Raw genomic sequence first — 24,204 nt, 5'->3', positions numbered from 1 at the left:
GTGCCACGTGCTCTAGGTAACCCTGCGTGCAGGGGGTTGGACTACATGATCTCTAGAGGTCCCTTCCAACCTTAAGCATTCCATGATTCTATGAAACTGTAAGAACAGCTGAAGTGGCCTGATTAAATTCCACCTTGAACAAACACGCTCCACCAGGCCATGTTCACATGGCACTGTATTTTGTTACTTTTCGTTACTGAAAGTTTGCAGAGCAGCAATACTAACAGCAGATTCTACCTCTGGGCACTGCTGTACAGAAACACATTTGATCTTCTGCTTGTAAATATAGGCAGCGCATAGCCCAGGCGTTCGTTACCCCTCATAGCAAACTGGATTTCGCTCTCCTGAGGAGCAAAGTGAGTGTTAAGGCCGTCCTAAGGCCAAACTCCACTGCCGAGACGCCTGCGAATAACGGAGCGCCGCAAAATCCCCCCGCCAACGGCCATAACGGCCGCGACCGCAGCCGCCTCCCGCCAGCCTCGCGAGACCATCCGCGCTGCTGCCTCTGGCTCGCGCGCGGCTCTGCTCGCCACTCTTCTCGCGATAGCTCCCCGCCCCCGCCGGCCCGCACGGAGGGCCAAGCCCGGCGCGGTGGGGGCGGGGCGCCGCCGGTGCGTTCCGGCTGTCACCGCCGCCCGTGGCGACAGTTTCCACCCCCCCCCCCCGCCCCCGGCACCGCGGCCGTTACCGGCGGCGGCTCCCAGGGTCCCCGGGGGCCCGGCCGCGTAGCGAGGCCTTCGCGGTAGCCCCCGTGCCCCGCCCCGCGCTGCGCGAGCGGCCGTAGGCCGAAATGTGCGACGACGGCCCAGGTAAGCGGCTCTGCGGCGCCGGCCCGGGTCCCCTAGCGCAGCGGGGCCCGCCACCGCGGCAGGGGGCACAACTTGATGGCACTTTTTGTGAGGACGGGTGAGTGGAAACGTGTGTGGAAGTTGATTCAGAACATCCTGTTTCAGTGCCTCCCCCAAAAACACGTTTTTTAATTTTGTTGGCGTTTTTTTCCTTTAACATTTCGTGTTTAAGATTTATAACACTAGAAAGGAAAATTTATGTTTTACCTGCGTTTTGTTTTTTAAAAGATGTTTATGTTTTGGGGATGAAAATAAACTTCACCCTCTTCAGTGGTCAAACCTCACATCTGAGGTATTCATGGTCATTTATTTTATATAGGAGCATTGTCGTAATGAGCTAGATCCTGACAATAGGGATTATCAACATAATTTAGAACGATATCTGTATAAACATGTTTATGTGTGTGTGTGTGTGTGTGTATATAGATAGATAGATAGATACATATCTGTATAGCAGCACATTTTCCAGGTTTGCAGCAGGATGTCTATTGCCAGCCATCTTAAATGGGTACTGTTTTGTGTCACTGATGACAGGTGTACAAAATCACGTTGGTATGTCCACTCTACGAAGTCATACAAGAATGAACTTATTAATGAACAAAGTTAGAACTAATTGTTGAAATAATTGTTGTGGTTCCTGAAAAGTTTGTGAATTGGCCTGCTTAAATGGTGTGCTTTGACTTGTACAGGATATTGTTACAATGGTAGTTTTATTTCCATTGCTTTACCAGTCTATCTTTTTCTCGCATTCTCTGCCTTATTTCTAACTAAGCTTGGATTTTGGTATTGCTGAAACTATGGCCATTGCTATTCACTGTGCTTTGCACCTTAAATTCTATCAAGCTATATGCAGTATTATAAAACTCAAGTAAATCTTTAGTTTAAAAAAAAGAAGGCACTGTAATCTTAAATCATAGTTTTAAATTGAGGCTTTGAGGCTTTTTCTTAGAGTCATGTGTCTTGCCACAAGTCACTTTAGATATGACTGTAAAAGAAAGTAGTTATGGAAATTCTCATTTTAAATTTTGTTTTGCATATTTAACAGCATGCTGTATATAGCTGGTTTCCTTTTATCAACCTTGCCTCCTGATCTTGAGCAACTGCATGTTGTAACTGCAAAATCTTGCAGTTGCAAGATTTAAACGCTATTAGAAGTTCATGTACATTTTTTTAAAGTATCTGGGTGTGCATATGAGACTGTAGAAATGCCTTAACTTTTCGTAGATTTGCTGCATGTGATTTGCTGTATGTACTTCTCTGGCCTTCATCTCAAAAAGATGCATTAGAAGTGCAAGCTTCAGTGAAGATCAGCAGGAATGGCTGAAGGTATGGAACAGCTTATTCATTCGGGCCAAACAGTGTGGTGAGGCTTCTCAACCTGAACAGGGTGATGTGGAGGTGTTCTGAAAAAAGATCCACAATATAAGGCCTGATGTGGAGCCCGCATATAGAAAGGGTAGGGTTATGAGCTCATTAGTCATCAGTTAGGTTGTAGAATCCAAGTTTATAGCAGACAAAAGTATTCAATACAGCAGACATGTGGAAGTCATAGTCAAAAGATATTGCATGGAGGAAATTTGCATGTGTTGAAAGGGAATGGAATGGGTAATGGGAAGAGAGATTTCCTGGGGTTTACTCACGAGTCAGCCCCACCTGGCTCAGAAGGTCTGTAGGAATTAAAAAATAGTTTAAGCCTGGAGAATTTTAGAAGAGAGTGTTTTTTTATATGCTTGTGTGATATTTACTGATACTCAGAAGTCAATTTATGACTTCTGGTCATTACAGAGTAGTGGGTTAGATGGGTATTCTTGTGTTCTCTTTTATTGCACATAGTTTAATTAAATTAAAAATGTAAATATTATCACTGATTCAGTTAATAAGAAAAATTCTCTTGAGTCTACGGTTCCAGGAGCGGGGGGAAGATGTCTCAGAAGAACATACTCTCAATTAGTTTCTTTGCATTGACACGTAACAGTAGGGGAAGGTATAGTTTCTTGCCTTCAGGACTTCCTCATTTCTGTTCCTTACCACTCTGAAAAGTATCTGAGTTTTATTTCTACTTGTTTTGTTGTCTCAGCATTAAATCAGTATGCAGAGAAGGTGTATTGCCACTGATCATAGCTGTGAAGTTCAAATACTTGTTCTGGTGCAAAATTTTCTCTCTTTGCTTCTTTCTATAAAAACCTGTCCCAGATACCTCTCACTGCTGCTGCTTTTTCACAAAAGTAGAAGAATGATATTCTAAAAAATAAATAAGAATAATAAACAGTAAAAGCGCTGAGGTTAATCATCTGTATCAGTTTCATTGGTTTGGGAAAGGGGAGGGCTGAAAAAGGTTTCCTCATATTCAAAGAGAACTCTCCCTTGGTTCAAGTTGGAAAACCTTCTGTGCAACTCATATTTGCTAGGTCTTTCCCTTTAGAGTAAAAAGAGAAAAAGCCTTATATTTTCTTGTATGGGTATTTAGTTGGATGTGTCTTTGTTAATCTGATATGTGTTCTCCGAGCTTTGATGCACCATTGTTCTTCTCTTCCTGTTTCCAATCTCTGTTAGCAACATTTACTATGTAGAAAGTTATCTTTATGTATGAAATGTAAAGACAAGATAGATGAGTAGTGTGACAGAATGAAGTACTTCGTATATTTGGATAGGCTTTCACTGTGCTTTTTATTTCTTTTTTCCCCATAGATACATGGCGCATTGGCGATAAATGTCTTGCCCCTTCTCTTGAAAATGGGGAACTTCATGAAGGAATAATAAAGTCTATTGAAAAGGACAAGGAAACATTTGCTGTTGTATCATTCTTGGAGTCTGAAGAAAGGAAAATATTAGTAACTAAACTTCATAGAGTCAAGTCCAGTAAAGACCCATGGAAAAATTTAATATTTGATGATGACGATCTTGAAAAGCCTAATTTTCCTGACAAAAATCTTCCCTCTTCTGCTACTGCTTTTAAATTGTCTGACAATGGGGATTGTATTCCGTATACGATTAACAGATATCTACGTGATTATCAAAGGGAAGGAGCCCAGTTCCTGTATGGACACTATGCTAATAAAAGAGGATGTGTTCTTGGAGATGATATGGGCCTTGGAAAAACAATACAGGTATGATTTGGGGAATTTCCGTGGAATTCTCATCTGATGGTTATTTAGTCACTATACAAAGCCTGCAGAAGAAAAATATGTTTTTTAAAAATTATTTATTTATAAAGTGCAGTGTTTGTATTCTCAAAGTTTACAGTATGAGCAAAGTAGTTCAGTGCATATGAGGAGAAAGAGTATGTGTAAATTAAATGTTAATTAAAACTTGTTATATAGCCATTGACTCATTTACAGTCTTACAGAAGATTTGTTGTATACTTGTCAATTGGCCAAACCTTTCCAGTCTTAAACTATAGCACAAGTTCTGAGAGAAGGATTTTTCTAGAAGTCCTTTGCACTTCAATATTCCTTCTGTTTCTGAATGGATTTTTGCTTAATTTGGTTTGTCTGGCTGGCTCTTTCTTTTCAAGCTAACGTTGAGATAGAGACAAGTAGAAAAAAACTTTTTATGTTTTTATAACCATGGTTTTACTAAATTTAAAGTTTCCTATAAGGACCTTTAGATTGCTTCTGCTCCCGCTTTACCTAGAACAGTCAAAGGTTTTTCAGTAAAGTTGAGCCCTTTTACAATCTGCTTTAGTTACAATTTGTGATGCATAGTTCTTCCATAAGAACTTTGTTTTGTTGAATTTTCTTCTTCTAGACTAAAATTACTAAAATTAAACATCTTCCAAACTTAAGGATTCTGTGATTCTATGATCATGTGCAAACTTGCAGGAACCTCCTAGCTTCCATTTATATGAAGTGTTATATAGAAAATTGCCTTCCCCTCCTTCTCCCTCCCCCCCAGCCTTTTTTTCTGCATACCTGCTTCTCACTCCCATTTCTCCTCCTTTGCCTCCACTCGGGTGTTTTTCTGTCAGTTCTGTAGTGCTGGATGTCCTGTTCTTCCCAGGCTTAGAGGGGGAAAGCTTTGGGTGCCTCTCTCTTTTTTTTTTAGAAGGCAACAGCTGACAGCTTTACCTCTGCCCTGCTATGAGCCACTGTGTTCCAGCTGCCAGTGGAAGAGGCGAGAGCTGACTTAGTAAACCAGGCCCATTGAATCTCCAAAAGAAGGACACCTCTGTCTGGCAGCACATCTGGTTGTTGCTGCTGCTTAACCCCGAGATACATTTATGCAGAGCAGGTTTTACAAATATGAGTGTTCTGGCCAGATACCTCTGTACATTCTGCCTGTTTTGGATTGCCATGGGAGCAGCTTTGAATAGCCCAAGTCAAGCTGCTTGTCCCCACTGTAATATCTTGTAATAGCTGTCCCATAGTCAAAGGGGAAGAAAATCACTTGACGGTGACTGGTTGAGGCAGGTGACTGAATGTACAATGGAAAGAAGGTGCCTAAATGCATCAGAAAGAACTGTTTTTGTAGATGACAGGATTTTGAAGGAACAGGAAATTACCTGTTACTAAGAATCTAACGTGAAATTAGCAAGCAGGTTTTCCTTTTGCTTTCACATCCAAGTTTCACATGCAGTGCCTTTTCAGGAAAATTCTTGGGGTTGTTTCATCTTTAGTTTTTTTTGGCTCCTTTATCCATGTTTTCCAAACTTTTGTCCACTTAGATGACTGACATGTAGAATTGAGCAAGAATTGCTGTTGCCACAAATTCAGGATTCCCCCGAGAGAGATTCCTATTTTAAAAACTGAAGTCAGTTTTTTTTTTTAAAGTCTAATTTGGGATCTGGTCCTAAATATTTACATGCAATAAATCTTATCTGTTTGCATTTTTGCATCTGATTACTGTGAATTATTTCCTTTTTTAGGTCATTTCATTTCTGGCTGCTGTACTGCACAAAAAGGGAACACGTGAAGATATTGAAAATAATATGCCAGAATTTTTACTGAGAACAGTGAAAAAAGAGTTGAAGTGTAGGCCCAAGAAGGTAAAATATTGCTGATACAAATTTAAAGGCTTTGGGGAAAAGGAAGTGCAGATTTTGTTGTGACTTTGTTTTAGAAATCTCTGTACAGAAGACATTTGCAAATATGCAAGTTTTGCAGTTTTGTGACTAAAGTAGTTTGAAAAACTCGTGTCACTGATGGTAGAGTTTTGTGTAACCGTGTTTCTGAAATTAAAAAAAAAAAAAGTATGTATCTATATGAATGAATATAGACATTCATATAAGAATTGTGTGATGAAGAGCTATCCAAAGTTGGCTTTAATTTTAACCATGAGAAGATTCATTCAATTTTCCGTAATCTATTGCTGTTTTTGTTTTATTGGAATATTTGATTGACAAAATGATTATGAACAAAAAACAGTGTTTCTGGCCAGACAGAATTAAAAAAAAATCACTATGAGGAGAAATAAGCGTTGTGACAGGTCACCTAAAGAGATGGTGGACTGTATCCCATTCATGACGGTTTTAAGACTTCACAAGGCAAAGCTCTAAGTGATCTGGTCTGAATTCAGTTACCCTGCTTTGCCCAGGAAATTAGACTATATACTTCCTGAGATCACTTCTCACTTGAATCCTTCTATGGTTCTATGATAAATGTACGTGATATCTTAAACCTTTAAGCATATTTTGATACTTTCTGCTCTGAACTCAAGTATTTGCTAACCTAGTGAGTAGGAGCAAACTGTTTGATCTCTTCATGCTTCTGTTTTGACTGTGTAATCTTTTATGATATAAAGATACAGGTGTTTTATCAAAGCAAAGTGATAGTGTCTTGTTTGCTTTATTGCAATTTCTTAATTCTCCCTGTGGAAATGAATCTGTTAATTTATGTAAATGCTGTTAGAGTATAATTTGAATAAGCAACACTATTGCTTTGGTATTTTTGTAGTATTTTAGTGTATGTGTCGCTTCCTATACTATTTGCACACTGTAAATAAGTTGAATATTTTTGATTTTTTGTTGATTCCTTAGATGTTTTCTTTATTCTGTGTCTGTAACACTAGATTAATATTAAACACAGATGTGACAGAATTAAACAAAATTCAAACTATGTAACAGTAAAATAAAACTCAAGATTCTAACTTTCCTATTTGAGAAAGTGCTGTGTTTCAGATTTCCTAAACAGCTATTTGTTTTCAGGCTTTCCTTATAGTGGCCCCTCTTTCTGTGCTCTACAACTGGAAGGATGAGTTAGACACATGGGGTTACTTCAAAGTTGCAATCTTGCATGGCAGTAAAAAGGATGATGATCTGAGTCGCATCAGACAAGGGAAATGTGAAGTTGCCCTTACAACGTATGAAATACTTCGCCTATATTTGGATGAGTTTAACAGGTAAAAATCTTACTTGTGCAATCCTTATTTTAATTGTCTGTTTAAACTGTCCCTTACAAATATTTATAATTCTTTCTTTTATAAAGTCTTTACTGTTAAATCCAATGGCTTGCTGCATGGAAGAAGAGAACCTCTCTTATATAGTGAATATACCATATGCTATCTTTGTAGAGGGGTGCTTAGGAAAATAAATTATTTAAAATGTTTTCAGAAAGCTATAGTTACAAGTGAATTAGTCTTTTTCCCTATCCCTCTTCCTTAGTGACCATGAAAGTATTTAGGTGTCTCGAGGTCATGTTTCGATAAGAACTTTTTACTCATTCTTTTGCAGCATGGCATATATGGTTGTGAAGTCTAATGAGTCTACTGGTTGACTGCAACAAAATTACATATTTTCACATAGCTAGTCTTGCTGTTACCCCATTCATGAAATGTTCTTAAAAGCTGCAGGAGTCGCCTACCTGAAAAGTCGTGGTAGCTAAAAGATACGCAGAAGGTATTTCTATCTTTCAGTATAGTGTAAGAAAAGAGTTGAATACTTTTAACAAGTATTCATAAGATGTTTTGCTTATTACTTATGCTTCACGTGACTTTTCACAAGCTTGACAAAATTTCTGATTCCTAAGAACTTTGAGATTAAGTTGGTGTGGGGGTGCATGTGTGTGTGTGTTGTGTATGTACATAGGAAAATGTATACATAGTTTCAAATGCCTTACAGACTTGGGAGAATTGAGGTCTTTAGAGTTGGAGTTTTATCAACAGCTCGATCAATAGGAGCCTGCTCTCTAGTGCTTTTGATGGCCCTGCAGGCTTTCTCAGGTAATGGGAAAGGACTAGAGAACATTCTGGTATTCTGAATGGTCCTTACTGGAACTGTGGGATTTTCTGTCTGTGCTCAGGTCTGGGGAAAAAAAGCCAAGTAGAAGACAACTAAAGGTGTTAGGTTAGCACACCTTATTTAGTCTGTTGTCTTTCTGAGGGACTCTTTAAGGTGGAATGTCAATTAGTAGTCAGGGAACAGCTGATGCATGTGCTGCCCTGACTGTAATGACACAGATGGTGACTGTACTTGTAAGTGTATGTTGCTTCAGTGTGCAGATTGACTGAACAGGCTTCTGCAGAGTATGTAACCAGGTGGTCTTCTCATGGCACTGAGAAAAGATGTCTTGCTTATGTGGAATGGTGGATTGACCCAAAACATTGGTCTTAAGTAAGAATTACTGATTTTAATACTGTGCGAGTTCTGACCAACATTGTCAATAGCTTGTGAGGGTTGCTGATCATTGGAACAGGGTGCCCATAAAGGTGGTGGAGTCTCCTTTTCTGAAAGCACCCAAAAGCTGTCTGGATGCAGTTCTGGGCAATGTGCTCTAGGTGACTCCGCTTGAGCATAGGGGTTGGACTTGATGACCCAGAGGTTCCTTAAAACCTCAACAATTCTATGACATGATCTTAGGTTCAAACACTTAAGTTGGCTTGCCAGCTTTTATAGCAAGTTAGCTGTGAAATCTATTGACATCTCATTTCATATTACTGCATTAGCCAAGCTTTAGAGTGGATATGTGAAAACTTGCATAAGGGGAAAAGAAGAACATAGAGATTCAAAAGTCAGTCTTATAGGACTTGCCCTGAAAGCATATTTCTTTTTAAACATGCCAGTTTCTGCATTTTATTTTTTGAAGTAAGATCAGAGTGCTTTGATGTTAATCATATGTTCATAGAAAAGATTTCTGTATGCTTTTATTTATGCTGGATGGGTTTTGTTGAGGAAAAAAAAAAGGTCCTTTGCCCTTACCATTTTTCAGTAGTCTTCCTCCAGAAAACCATCAAATTTTGTATATTTAACTTATGAATGCAATGAGTGCTGCTAAGAGGTGCTGGGTTGATATCTCCAGAGATGGAAAGAGATGTTTTTCCACAGAAAATGTTTGATACAGTCAACAGTAGTTCCATCCATTTGACTATGCAGTTTAGCCATCAGGCTTAATGAAGAGCACTTATTTTATTAGGTGAATAGCATGTAGTGAAACTGAGTAATGTAATGTAAGTGTAAAATAAGAAACATATTTTGGTTATCGTAATCATGCTTATGTTTGTTACTCAGATCTGTGAGATGATTGGATGAATACTTTCAGTTAAGATGATGTTCCTTTTTGATTGCAGTGTAGAGTGGTCTGCTGTCATAGTAGATGAAGCGCACAGAATCAAGAATCCAAAGGCTCAAATAACTCAAACAATGAAGGCCTTGAAGTGCAATGTTCGCATAGGTCTTACAGGAACAATTCTTCAAAACAATATGAGAGAGCTTTGGTGTGTCATGGACTGGTAAGTAAAATATCTCTTTTTATGGTTAAAAACCCCTTTGCCTTGTGGCAGTATCAATATAGGGCTGTGTAAAAACCCTCAAGATCCCTGTAAGAATATCTGTTTTTACATATATGTGTTGAGGTAAGGTTTTTGTAGATCCATTTGCAGTGTGTGTTTTTGCAAGTATTTAGTAAATTTGGCATTGTCTTCATCATCTTGCTTCTTTGTGGAATTTAGGAAAAAGATATGTCTTCTTTTTTCCTACCTTTATCATTCTTTTCTAAGAGTCTCTTTTTCTTGCTTTTCTCCCAGAGTTAGAGTCATTTTACAGCTTTGAGCAACTGTCTGTGCCCAGTCCAGTACCTGCAGGTCAACCTGACTTACTTAGAAGTTGAAAGTAGTAACAGTAGTTTGCTGTTTTCTCAATATGCATACATTTACAAACCACCAATTCTTGTCCTGGGAAAGTTTTAAAGGAGAGCTGCAAATAAACTTAGATATAAATCCAAACACAATAATCTTACTTTACAAAGGAGAAAAAAAATGTATTTTAAAAAAGTATTTTAAATGTCAAGAAAGAGATTCTTCAATGCCAAGCTTAGAATTGCATCTATATCATTAAAACTATGGTGGTGCTTGTAATAGATTGTTCAAAACTATCATGTTGTCAAGGATTTCTGTATTCTTCTTCCCATTGCACTTCTTAAGATCTTAATTAAATTGTAATATCTATATAACCTGTTTTTATTAAAAAAAAAAAAAAAAAGGGAAGAACAAACAATTGCAAACATGGCTGCTCAGCTTTGTGTTTAGATTCCTGAATAATAGCGGCCCTGTTCTTTGGAGGTTATCTATACTTGTGACTTATGATGGCCTGCTGATGTTTAGATTTATTGGAAATTGTGTCCCTTTTCCTTAGGAGACTCCCTTTTAAGATTTGAAGATCACAGTGAGTAACTGAAAAAAGCAGAATGTCTGGAAGTAGTATGTTTCTATTTATATACACAACTTTTATTCATTTCCCTAGAGATAGTTAATTTAAGACCACTTGCTGTTAGCCAGAAACAATTTATGGTATGCTTTTAATCAATGGAAATGATAGTCTGCCTTGAAGTAAAGAAAATGCTCATATTCCTCTTCTCTGTCTCTCCCTCTCTCTCCCGCTCCGCCCCCCACCCAATCCTCCCTCTATTTTTTTTTTTTTAATAGGGCTGTACCAGGGCTTTTGGGAACTAGAATGCATTTCAAGAAGAAATTTTCTGATCCAGTGGAGCATGGCCAGAAGCACACTGCAACTAAAAGAGAGCTAGCAACAGGTCGCAAGGCCATGCTGAAGCTAGCAGCAAAAATGTCTGGCTGGTTCCTCAGACGTACTAAAGCTCTTATCAGTGATCAGTTGCCAAAAAAGGAAGACAGAGTAAGAGCATATGCGTATTTCAAATACAACACTAATGAATATATTTCTTCATTTGTTTTTGTTGTGTGTGTGTGTATGTTTTTCCCTTCTTTCATCATGCCTCTTGTATTTTATAGTTTTCTTTGGAGAATCCAGACCCTTGAAAAAAATGCACATGCGCTAGTGTACTTTGTTCGCATAATTAGTATGATTGCTTGCTGAAATGGAGTTAATCAGGCATGAAAATGCTCAGCTAGACTTCTGACTAGAAATTTATGCATCTGCTTTATGTGCACTTTTGTAATTACCTGTGCAAATCCACTGCGATGTATGTAAACCTCTTGAAATTCCATGTAGGACTTATGAATTCAAGACTTGGTATTTTGTACACAGAGCAGTTTGCTTTTCACTTTTTTTTTTTCTTTTTCAACTCGTCCATTTTTAGTCATTTAAAAACCCCAAAACATACCTAAAATTGGTTGCCCTAGGTCTATAATCCATCAATCCATCTGATGTTTTTGTAAATGTGTAAAGAAAAAAATGCTTTATGACTATAGCTAAGAGTTGTGATGAATCCTTATTATGTATATTTGTGCTTTTCTTCTAATTAGATAAATTTATTTGCAGCTGTTTTTGTTTTCAGAATTTTCTATTTGTTCTTAATTCTCAGTGCATAATAATGCCATCTAAAATATTTTCTAAAGGAAAGATTAACAAAAAAGGCAGTCAGTTGCTTTTCTAAATCTAGCAGGTTTTATTCTTTTCATTCTCTCGTTAGTGCAAGTATATGTTCAAGTTACTGTTGTATTATTATAGCACAGCATGCTGCTGCTGCCGTGTGGGTGGCCTAGGTTAAGGAATGATCTTGGGATTTCTGTCTCCTGCTGCTTAAGGCTAAAGATGTCGTGGAGATGCCACCCATGGCCTCTAAGAGGAGGGATAAGAGTTTTGGCCCTAGCACTGCATATTCTTCCTCACTGTTCTGGCTGCCGTAGACCACCATTTAATTGTACTGTATTTTATTTGTTCTGCCTGTGGTAGTGCCCTACAACAGTGAGTGCCTAAGGAGGAGGAAAGAAAGGACAAATAAAGGGACCGTCAAAACAGGATGATCTTTAATTGCAGTTATGCCTTTGTTGTGCTCACCCTTGCACTCCGTCATGTCCCGCTAAAAAACTCAATTGAAAACATTGTGGATACCCAACATAAGATTGTTGTGGATCAATATTGATACTCTCTGTAGTATTCTAGAAGGGATTAAATAATTATATGTTCATTTTGGCTACAGTTTTCTGTTCTGTGGGTGGATAATGCTCCTTTTTTTCTTCTGTCTCTGAAATGCCCTTTGCTGTTCATTGTATGTTGAACATGATTGTAGTTTGGGATTCTTTCTTTGTCAGATGGTGTACTGTTCCCTGACAGAATTCCAGAAAGCAGTATACCAGGCTGTGCTGGAGACAGAGGATGTAAGCTTAGTGTTACGAGCGGGAGAGCCCTGTAGCTGCAGCAGTGGACGTAGAAGGAAGAACTGTTGTTACAAGGTAAGAGCTTCTACAGTCTGGATTTTAGAATGTGGTTATCCTGTTTGATCAGTAGATAAGTTTTCCTCAGAAGACTTCCTTAAGATGAAAAACTGGTGCAAATGGCTGCCGTGGCCTTGGCACTAGTTTAGTGCGCACATCTTTCTTTTTGGGAGATGCTGTCTAGATACATTGGATTGCATCACAAGAACAGTGAGATCAGGCACTTCAGGAGCACAGCACAGCCATTTTACACATCATGAGCTGGTGGCCATAATATAGATATATTGGATAAATGGATGCACCTCTGACACAGTTGACAGTGGCAAGCGTACTATTCCAGGATGTCCTGTATGTCAGACATACTGTGACAGTACAGATCAACTGGTCAGCATAGAAGCTGCAAACTAGAGGTATCTTGGACCCAGCAAACTGTTTGGCTAGAGCACAATAAGCTGAAGTTGTGTTTATGTTTTCCTTTGCCTTTACTGAAGGGAGAATTGCGTTAGCAGCCAAGTTAAACCAGAAGGAGAACTTTTTCACTAAAGTGACAACTCTTAAAGAGTTCTTCCATCTTCTCTTAAGTTCTTAAAACAGTTGATTAGTCTACGTTGCTATTTGTTTTGTCTGTATCTTTCAATAGACTGAGATTAATTCAAGTGTGGCTAATACACATTTAGCATATATCTCATGCTTGATTTTTCCCTAATTTCCTTCTGATGTGCTTTGGTTTGTGTATTTTTTTTCCAAATCATATAGTTTGTCTTTTACATCTTTCATTGAAAACAATCTGTCAGGCTGTTCAAGCAGTAAGAATGAGAACATTTCGGATGGAAATCAGAGAAGAAATATTCTCTTGTTTAATTATATCATGCAGTAGAGCAATCCATTCATACTGGTACTGAAACATTAGCTTGTTATGTACACTAGAGAGTGTCCTAAAGGGTAGTGGCCTGGAAGGTATATAATCTTTTTTCTAGATGCCATTTCTTAATTCATGATCAAAAAATAGTTCTGTAGGCAAAGGACTGTTGTCTTTACTAAATTTGTAAGTATTTTTTCATAGTGTAGTAATGTTCTTTTGTTATACCCAAGAACAGTAACTGTTATCTACCCTTTCTTTCTGGGCTCTTTCTTGAAGTAAGAATTCTTCTGGTTTTACTCTGCGTCTTTATTTTAAGATATTACCTGTGATGAGGATTTGCTAATGGCTTTTCATTAATATTAACGTTAGTTTTTTGCAGACTTCTGTTTCTCATGATTTCTTTTTTGTAGAACAGATGATGTTTGGCAGGAATGTGGATGCTGTGGTACTATTATAGACCGCGATATTCTGAGTTAACCACAAAATCAAGTAACTTGAGGAGGGAAAAGAAAACCTATATTGGTCATATCAACCAGCCATAACCAGAAAAATAGTTATCTGATGCTATCACTGCAGAGGAAAGCCTTACAGAATGTTTAAAATTGTTTGAGTTATATTACTTCCGATGCTCATAAAACTTGATAAATTTTTGCTGAAAAGTAAAGTTAGCAGTTATTGGTAAGAAGTCATTCAAACGTCTGGTTTCATTTACCTTTAAATCAGTTGTAAAGCTAGCTGATTTTTGTCAACCACGGACTACTTGGTAATCTTAGCAAGTTCCACAGGTACACTATTTGAAATACTTAACAAACTATGAACATAGCTGGGCTTTTTGAGATCTGCTCTGTTAATAGGATCACAAACTGAGAAATGGAGGTGGTTTTTGGTTGTTTTATGTATCTCTTTGGAACCAGTTTTAATGCTACTTACAATTGGTAGTACCGTTAACTATGTGTAGTAAATGTTAGAACAACATTTGCTTTGGGACATTTCTTACTTTCAAGAGAATTTTCATAGTTATTTCTTACTTTTTTTGTAGGCAAATGCTCATGGTGAAACAATTAAGTCACTGCGTTTCAGTTACCTGACAATCCTACAGAAAGTTGCAAATCATGCTGCACTGCTGCAGATGGACACTACTAGTAAGCAGCAGGTTAGTTTCAGAAATGCCTAAAAAAGCTCTCGGGGCTTGAGACTAGCAACTATGGGCAGTCTCACAAAAATCTTGGCCCAGGATCAGGATTTGTGATCATGTCTTGCTTCAGTAACTGGAATCACTGATTTCATATTTGAGTCCTTCTTATATGAATAGAAAAACATACAGTAAATGTTTTATCCAGCACTTCTGTACTGAGCTGTACTGCACTGAACTAAATAAAAATATGTAACTTTTTTTCTAGTTGAGTTAGATTAGTGTTAGCCATAAAAAAAGAGTTTAACAGGTGGAAACAAGTTCTCATGTACCTCTAATGTTTATGCCTATCCAAACTTCTTGCTTTTCTTTTAGGAAGCACATATCAAGCGGGTATGCAACCAGGTATTTTCCAGTTTTCCAGATTTTGTGCAGTTAAGCAAAGATGCAGCCTTTGAAACAATTTCAGATCCAAAGTACAGTGGAAAAATGAAGGTAAATTCATTTTTTTATGAAAAAATCATCTCCTGAATTTAAAACAACGTATAAACAATTTTTTTTATCAGTATTTTGATGGTACCACACTGGAGGTGTTTTTGTATCAGAGTGACACTCTGCAAAGACGGTAAGAAAATAGTAAGTGACCTAAAATTTAATAGCTTTATTTAGTGATAGACCCTGCAGTGATTTGCACATCCTGTGATTCTTGTGACCTCTGTGGTTATTTATTTGGTGCCATACTGTAGAAATCTGTGCTCTTCAGTCCTCGCAAACTTGCTAAAATATATCTAAGAGTGAATGAATGGCTTGTCTAGGTGGAAATGGATCTGCCTTTTAAGGGGAACTTTAATTTTGTGTTAATTCAGGATATATGTCTTGGCACAGATGTAATATCCTGAAGTATATGATGATAATTCTGTGCCTGAAAGGAAGGATGCCTAATGCTAGGTTTACAGAGATGCTATAGTTTAAGATGCTGGCATTGTACTGCAAGCTTCATTCATTGGAAGTGGGAGCCTTCCGTACTAGTATATGTAAACTCAAAGTTATTTTATTAGATTACGGAAGTTAGCCACTTCATACGAATTTGAATTTGAGGGTTTGTATTAGATTTTTAAAAAGAGAACTTTTTTTTTTTTTTTAACAAGCCAAGTAGTCGTCCTTGAAAAATAAAGTTTTTTTTTTTTTTTTTTTTTTGAGTTCATTAAGTTTTGCTTTGGAGTAATTGTAATACCAAAAATTTTCACATGTGTCTGGTATGATAGTGAGTTTTTTGTTTGTTTTTTTTAATACTCATGTAGATTGCACTGGAGTTAGTCTTCTAAAAGTAAATTGGCTAAATTACATTTTGTTTGTTTGTTTGTTTTTGATTTTAAAGAAGAAGCTACTTCGGGTGGTTTTGGTTTTTATACTCTGAAATCTAAGGCATTTGGAGGATTTTTCACGTCTTACTCTGAAAAAGTGCACAGAAGAGCCTTAATATAGTAGAACATAAAAGCTACTTTTTTTTTTTTAAATACTTTTTGAGAAAGAACAGGCAAATTATACTGAAATATTTTTAATAGTCTTGTTCTGCTTTAATAATTAAAATCTTCTGTTCTATAAGTTATAGATGTTCTGTATATTAATTGAAATTGTATTGTAACTTTCCAGTGGTAATGTGGAGCAAACGGTATTAATTGATCTATTTAATTAAAACTTAATTAGGAGTTTTCAGAAATTTTGGCATAGATTATTCTTTTGTAAATGAATATATTTGCAAAGGGAAAGCTTGTCATAATAGTTTGTTCCAGAGTAGAAAAAAAAAAAGAAAAATAGACAGAGGTTTATTAATGAAGCTCATAAGCTAGGCAATTGCAATTTTTTGCAGAAATGCAGAAGCAGTGTTCCTGCTAAAGTACTTTCTCTTCTCTGACCATGCACAGGTAGAATCAGTGGGGAAACAGACCCTCGGGCTTTTTTTTTTTTTTTTTTTTTTTTTTTTTTCTTTTAGTTGTGGGATGTGCCTAGTGCCATCAGTAACGTTGGAATCACATAAATGCAATCATGAGGGAGTGAAATAAGAGTGTGGCCACAACAGTCTGCAAGATGTAGAATTAACAATGTGTTGTCCTGGGCTTGCTAGTCACAATTTAAGATTATAAGAAGGACCTGGGTAGAACAGTCCCGGTAATCCAGCTGTGCATACATAAGCATTGCTCATATCTCCAGTATCTCAGAATCACAAAATGGTTGAGGTTGGATCTAGTCCAACTTCTCTGCTCCAGCAGGGACACCCAGAGCATGTGGCAGAGGGTGGCATCCAGGCAGGTTTTGAAGATCTCCAGAGAAGGAGACTCTACAACCTCTCTGGGCAGCCTCTTCCAGGGCTCTGTCAACCTCGCAGGAAAGAAGTTCTTCCTCACATGGAGATTAAACGTCCTGTGTTTCGATTTCTACCCATTACCCCTTGTCCTGTCACTGGCCACCACTAAGAAGAGTTTAGCCCAAGCTCCCTACATTCACCCCTCCAGGTACTTTAACATGTTGGTCAGACCCCTTCTCAATCTTCTCTTCTCCAGGCTAAACAGGCCCAGCTCACTTAGTCTTTCCTCGTAAGATAGATGCTCCAGTCCCTTAATCCCTTGCTCTGCTATAGAAAGAAGTGGTACTACCCACTTGAATGAGGTGATTTTATCTTAAGCCGTTTTTCTGGAATTATCCCTTTATGCGTTTGTAGTATAACTGAAAATACATTTCAGAAGACTTTTGCAGAAGAACCTTAAAAATTCTATTGCAAGATGAACTTTATGCCTAGGTTTTAACTTGAAATAGTTATGGAATAGTCTACAGACTAGAATGGACTATACAAGGAATGAGGTATAACAGGAATGTGCTGTTATGTAGGCAACTAGTTTTCTTTGATCATGAAGCAGAAAAATGGGAAACTGGAAGTGTAAGTGATCCCATTCATTTCAAACACACAGATTGCAGATTGCAGTTTGACAACACCAGAAGTATCAAGGACTATTGTTGCAAAAGAAGTGAGAGAAATGATATAGAGAAAATAATTTAAAGTCTGCAGTAGTTGTCATGTGCACATTGTCTCGTTCTTCTACATTTTTGTTAAAATGCAGACTAAGATGACTATTAAAAATCTCAAAACTTGAAATTATATATATATATATATTTTGAACTGCCCATAGAATATTGTCACAAATATTCCTTTGTGTAATTTTGAAGTACTATTCATAATTAATGCAAATCTCTTAGGAGTGACTACTGGATTTTTTTTTCCTGACAATACCATTATTTTGGGAGCAAAATGCAAGTCTATGAAAGCAGACCTGCAAATGATAATAACTTCGCCAATAAACATGACCATAACCCAGGCAGGCATAGCTTTGAAGTCGTAAACATTTGTAGGCTAAAACAGACAGATGTGTACAGATAAGTGTTCTCAGATGTGAGAGGTAAAACTTTTATTTTCTCAGTCAAGCAAATCATAGTAATGTGTAGTAAAGGGGAATGCCCATTTAAATTAATGTAAAAGTTACCAAAAAACACTTTTGTTTTGATTGAATATGATCAGGTATTTCTTTTTCAAAATAACTACTTTCAGAAATACCTAAAATCTCAGTGAGTGTGACACTGATCCATTTTGTTTAAACAAACTGGGTGGAATTTTTTGTGTTCTGCTGTAGGGAATTAATTATTTGACCTATACTTACTACTCTAGTAATACCAGCAATAATACAGTAGCCACATTATTCCTACTTTAAAAGCATGCTGCTGTCTTTTCATGCATTTTTGTTTTAGTTTGTGTAATAAAATGAAAACGTACTTACCTTTGGTTAAATTACCTGATGGGGGGTTTTTACTCATAAAATTAATCCTGTTCTCTTTTTTATGCAGTTAAACAGGCTAAATAATCTTGTTTGTTCCTTGTTTTCACTTGTAAGTGGCTGCTTAGTGTATAGAAAAGGAAGTATGAGTAATGGAGAATTACTGTTTTATACTCAAGCTATTACCTCTCAGAACTGTAAAGTTATTGTAAACATTCCATATTACTTGGTTGTTCAAGATTTATTTTAGTGAAATCTGTATTGATTAACAGTTTATCACTGAATAAATAATTTCTAAAAATATTTATTGCCCAGTGGGAGAAAGCTACAGACATGGTACATAAAATTCTTCTCCCTTCTGTGTATAGCTTCTGCACAGTACTCTTGTGCTGCCATTGCCAGATGTGGACATGCTTCTTTTGAAAATAACAGTATCACTATTATACACAAGGCTCTGGATTATTTGCTTCCCCACCAGAGGAACATGGTGTGTGGGCGGATTATTGGCATTTAGAGGTCTGCACAGAGTCTGGGAAGCCGGGACCTACTGTAAACAGAGCAACAAAAGAGAGTGGGAGCAGGAGGGGCATACATCTCACTGATTATTTTAAGAAGACAAGTTCCAAGAAGTTCTAAACTCAGATGTAGTACAACAAACTTAAATAGGCCTTCCTGTTTTCAGGGGAACTATGCTCATTTGTTAAAGATTCAAAACCTGACCTAGCACATAAGTAGCGTTTTGTTGCAGACTTCTAGACTGAAATATTACTTACCTTTATTACCTTCAGTGATATGATTATCTTGTCACAATGACACCAGAGTTCAATGAAAAATGAATTTCTGTTCTTAGTTTTTCTTTTGCTTTTGACATATTATGTTGCTAACAGTGTTTTTGTAATGCCTGTATTTAACTTTGCAAGGCATCAGTTGCAGTTTCGTTTACTTAAAGGTTGAAAACATAATTAATTCTGCACGAGATGACTTATTTTTTCTGTGATTCATTTCCAGGTCCTTCAGCAGCTTTTAAATCACTTCAGAAAAAACAAGGATAAAGTACTTCTTTTCTCCTTTTCCACAAAGGTAAGTTCTGTATGATTTGTATTGGGTAACAGTAGCACTAAGCTCTGAAGTGTAAAGCACTGAGGATGTTAGCAGCTGTCTACCACACTTCCTTTCTCTCCATACTTTGGAATATGCTGTTGAGAAGGACAATGTGCAGCATTGTAGCTGGAAGTGTGTGTGCATTTCACTTTAGGGACTTGTTTCTGGACTTCCTTACTGTGGAAAAATGCATTTTCTGAAATGGTGCAAGTTAGGAGGTTATTTGAATATTTAGCATAATAATATTAAAGAAGTATTAAAGAGATGAATGATCATGACAGTTCAAATCTTCTCTTTTATGGCTTAAAGGAAGACTGCAAGTTTAGTATTTAGATGCAGTAAAATGCTGATAGGTAAGCCAAAAAATATTAGTAAAAATTAGTAAAATGCTCAGATTGTGATATATGTTGTTTAAAAACAGCCTGTGTTCTAGTTGTTGCAGTGTCTTTCACTTCTTCCCTCCAAAATCTGCCTGGGCGTACCAGCTCCTTGCTCTGTGTTGGCTCTGGAGCTTATTTACTGTACTTCAAGCCATTTTAACTGGCTAAGCTGGTGGGAAAACGGTCAAGTTGACTATCAGTTTATTGAATTGGCTCAGCATCACTCAGACCTGGGACAAGCTGTTGAGGCCGGAGGAGAGAGCAAGTCTGCTTCAAACAAAAATTAATCACCTTAGGCTGCTATAGAGAAAGGTGATTCAAAGATGTTGATAGTAAAAGGGAAAAGACTTGTTCTTGGTTTTGGTGCTTGGTCTTTTAGAAAGAAATACAGATAGTGGTTATGCTGAATTCAAAAAGATACTATAAAATACTTTGTTTTTCACCCCCCTCAGTTGCTTGATGTGCTGGAACAGTACTGTATGGCATCTGGTCTAGATTACCGAAGACTTGATGGAAATACAAAATCAGAAGATAGGATCAGAATTGTAAGAGAGTTCAATGGCACTCAAGAAATTAACATTTGCCTTGTATCAACGATGTAAGAAAAATTAACTTGTCCTTTTTTTATTCTGCGTTTCTAGTGTTTAGAAAATAGGTTACTCTGTTTTTTATTTGACTCTCCTTGGGAGGGATTACGTACTACCCTGAGAAGGGGAATTATTCCTTTGTCTCTATGCCACAGATTGATGCTGTGGCTTCAGACATCTTGAAATACCTGGAGACCTCCCTCCTTCCCCTCTCCTCTGCTTTTGAGGATACCAGATCTGAAGCAAGTGACTTTTCTGAATCCAAACTTGAAAATTCCAGTTGCTGTAGTACTTGACATAGTAGAGTGATCCCCCAAAAGCTTTTATTTTACTAAAGATGGGCTCCATTTCTTTTACTGCGATAGCAGACCTATTAAGTGGGTGTGAATACAAAACACTATGTTGAACTGCAAACACCACATGTAAGATGACCACTGTATACTTCTAAAAATATGCCTCATGAAATCTGCTTATTAATTGATGATGAAGAGTCTGTTCTTTTGGAATAGCACAATATGTTCACCTCTAATGAAAATATACTAACTGTTCCTGTTTATACCATGTTTCCTGTTATATGCAGTTTGTGTTATCACTCAAAGGTAGAAAGGGAAGAGCAACCAGCCAAATCTTTTCTTCCCTATACTGTCACTTCCTCCTCCTTTATTAAAAACATGCACATTAGAGGTAGGTAGGGGCAGATACCAGTCCTTGCTAATTCAATTTAATTAGCAGTCAGACATTGTCTCAAGGATCATTGCAAATGGAGCACGTTAGAAACACTTTCTAGGTACTGGTACACATGGTAAGAGTTACAAAGAGATTGGTGGTGCTGGTGGTATATGCTTGTTTTACTGCTTGTAATCTCAGTGAACTGTAGTATCTGTCCCTTAGCTTCGCTAAGACCTTCTTCAGGCTAAACAATTAATCTTCTATGAAAACAGCAGGGAATTTCTGCATCTGTAACGTTAGAAAAAAAAACTTGATAGCTTGCACTTTTATCAGTCTAGTTACTTTCAAAACCATAACCTTTTAAGTTCTTTTTTTATCAATTTACTGAAATAAAATGAAGTTCAGTTAAACAGGGATAGATTTCCTCCTCCCTTTTCGTAACAGCTCGCACTTGCAGAGCGTGGTGAATTGCCTATTGACAGTGCTTGCGCTGATTCTGTTTTTCATAGTGTTTCTCATCTTATAGAGGGGATAGAAGAAACAAACAACAAAACACACTCAACATTAACCTTTGTTTGCTAAGAAAAACAATGTGTATAATTCCTCTCAAGTAATAAATTTTTTTGCTTGATTGATGTAATAGATCATTTTTGATTTCCAAAGGATTACAAAACAGAACCATCCAAAGTTGGTTCTGTTGTAGTTCTTTGCAAAGATTCTGGTTTTGTTCTATTAAAATTTTCAGGCACTAAGACTTCATAGTATCTTCTAATTTCTCAAAGCATAATGAGTTGACAGAATTGGGTCATACTCTTCTCCCTGTACTTCTTGCAGTGTTTTTGGCGGACTATTCTCTGCAGTCAATTTATATGTGTTCTGAAAGTCCCATTACTCAAAGAGCCAATTTTTTTTTTTTTCTCTGACAACACTTGCACGTTGGCTGCAAAAATACATTCTGCAAAGGATGAATTCCCAGTGTAGTGGTTGTGAGCCTGGCATTTTATTCCATTTGCACAATTAGCATACAATTCTAAGCAAGTAGTATCAGACTATAAATTACTGCATTATAGTACAGTACAGACAGTGGCAATGACTGTAAACTTGCAAGCTTCCTGTGTCATATTCCTCTTTTTTATTTTTAACTTTTTTTTTCTCTCCTTTAAACTGGCAAAATATGCCTTTTCTGCCTGGAATTGCTTATGTGTAGCCCACAGAAAACATTTTGGAAATGGACTTGGATTTTAATTGGTTGATGTGTTTTTGGGGAAGTGATGTTTAAATAACAAAGCTTTAAAAAATATTAGTGAAATTGTATCCGTATAGCTTGACCCAAGTGTTGTATTTAATGTATTGATCACAGTTGTACAGATATCCATACTATTTGCAAAACTCTGGATGTTGGCAGAAAACAGTTTTCTGCAGAGCTTGTTAATTCCATCAGACCAGTACATTTAAATAATGAATTTAGTCTAGTTTTAAGCAAAAATATGTATAATCCTGTTGGAACTTTTAAGGTTCATGGAAAAATAAAATGTTTCTGCTTTTCAGGATTTATTTTTTTTTGATCATACTTATAAACGTTAATGCACACTAACAAATGGTAAAATAGTCACTGAAGTTGCTAATGAGAAAGGAGAATGTTGGAACTTGCAGCTCCATTGATGCCGATTAGTTTGTAGATGGGGTGCTGCATATACTGGAGTTTGGGCAGTGCTGCTATAAGGTTCTGGAAGAAATAAGAGTGGCTATTATTCCCACCTTTAAAGCTAAAGCTGTATTATTATTTTTCCATACTCATCTTTTATCTACGGTTTTTCTGAAGGCATTAATCTAAAGCCATTTCTTCTCAGTTTCATTTTCTTCTGGTCACGGAGGTGCTTAGGTGATAAGGGTCACAGAAATTTGCAGGTAGATTTTGTCATGGATGGTTACCACATGCACTTCCATTTTACCTGCAGGATTCTCCAAAGCAGTTGGAGATCACGTTGTCCATTGCATTGAATGCCTGGCAGGATTCATGTAGTTTGGATTCTGCGCAACTATGTTGCCAATAATTTTTAATGCATGTAATCTCATTCAAATAATAACAATAATAATAATAATAAAAAGCTTACTCACTTTAGTAAATAGAATTAAGTGGTCACAGCTCATATGGCTTTTTTTAATGCCATATTATTTTCTAAATTACGAACACTGTGGTATTAAATTGTCAGCTGCAGGATTTAAAAACAAGTCATTTATTTAACACAGTATGCAGTCTTAAAACATGATATTTAGAAAACAATTGTTTGTAGAAGAAATGTTACTAAACCTGAGCGTTTAATTTGAGCCATAGCAAGGATCATCTTGAAATAGTTTGACTTAAGCTTCTGGCTAAAACGATATTTAAAATGGATGATATTCCTTACAAACTAACTAACTATAGCCTGCCTTCTGTCCACGAAGAGTATAGGAGCCACTGGTTTTCTGCTCCGAAATACATGAATTTCTGTGGCACGCCTAAAAATAGTATAAAGGAATTTTTTTATAAAGCTATGTACCCTCTTCAGTTATTTCACATAATTAGTGTGCATTACTTTCACTAAGGAATTACTGATTAATATTTTGGGTCCAAATTTTGCAATTTTTTAATGCAAAGTCCTTTAGAAAAGCATACTGACTTGTTTCAGCCTTACTGCAGAGTTGGTTTGAAGAAGAGAGGCTGAATTATGCCCTCGCTAATATGAAATACATCAGAATTCCAAAGCACAGTAGTGTATTCTGAAAAATACAAAGGTTTTAATTCAGTATTTTAAACTTCAAGAATGCTCATCCTTCAGAAATGTTTGTTAATATTGGCAGTCTCCCACATCCTCTCCAGTTCCTATTTAACTAACCCAACACCACACCGCACCTGGAAGGAAAAGGCTACAACTACATTTATATTACGGACTCCATGAAAAGGTGTGGGACTCCATAAGCTTTTGGTTTTTGCCTCCATTCATTCTTTTTCCTGCAATGCTTTCCCATTGCTTTAAACAAGCTTAGGATAATATAAAGTAATCTACTCAAAAGACGTGTTTGGTAAATTAAATTGGATTAACTTCAGTTTTCCAGTACCTCGTTGGACAAATTCCATATTGAAAGTACCGAACAATATAAAAAATTGTTTTATTAGTTAAGAGTAATACTATTTTGCGTGTGCTTCTGTAGAAGCTTTTGTGTTTCATGGAGGAATGTTGACTGAACCAGGATTTTTT

At 37.0% G+C, this 24,204-nt stretch overlaps 1 protein-coding gene across 1 annotated transcript in view; it reads left to right on the top strand.

The window, feature by feature from the left end:
* The first annotated feature begins 790 nt into the window (after positions 1 to 790).
* ERCC6L2 (ERCC excision repair 6 like 2) overlaps positions 791 to 24,204 on the top strand; it is a 44,251-nt gene continuing 20,837 nt past the window's right edge. Inside the window, 12 exon segments of the mRNA XM_088531446.1 lie at positions 791 to 906; positions 2,126 to 2,174; positions 3,500 to 3,955; positions 5,713 to 5,832; positions 6,991 to 7,184; positions 9,348 to 9,509; positions 10,701 to 10,908; positions 12,288 to 12,428; positions 14,312 to 14,425; positions 14,780 to 14,899; positions 19,237 to 19,308; positions 20,162 to 20,307. Of these exon segments, the coding sequence (XP_088387572.1) occupies positions 791 to 906; positions 2,126 to 2,174; positions 3,500 to 3,955; positions 5,713 to 5,832; positions 6,991 to 7,184; positions 9,348 to 9,509; positions 10,701 to 10,908; positions 12,288 to 12,428; positions 14,312 to 14,425; positions 14,780 to 14,899; positions 19,237 to 19,308; positions 20,162 to 20,307 (1,898 nt within the window).

Source organism: Tinamus guttatus, unplaced genomic scaffold (genome assembly GCF_059628265.1).
Source record: "Tinamus guttatus ecotype Peru unplaced genomic scaffold, ASM5962826v1 Tinamus_guttatus_pri_ptg000419l, whole genome shotgun sequence".
NCBI classification, from domain to species: domain Eukaryota; kingdom Metazoa; phylum Chordata; class Aves; order Tinamiformes; family Tinamidae; genus Tinamus; species Tinamus guttatus.
This window is presented reverse-complemented; position numbering and strand designations above follow the sequence as displayed.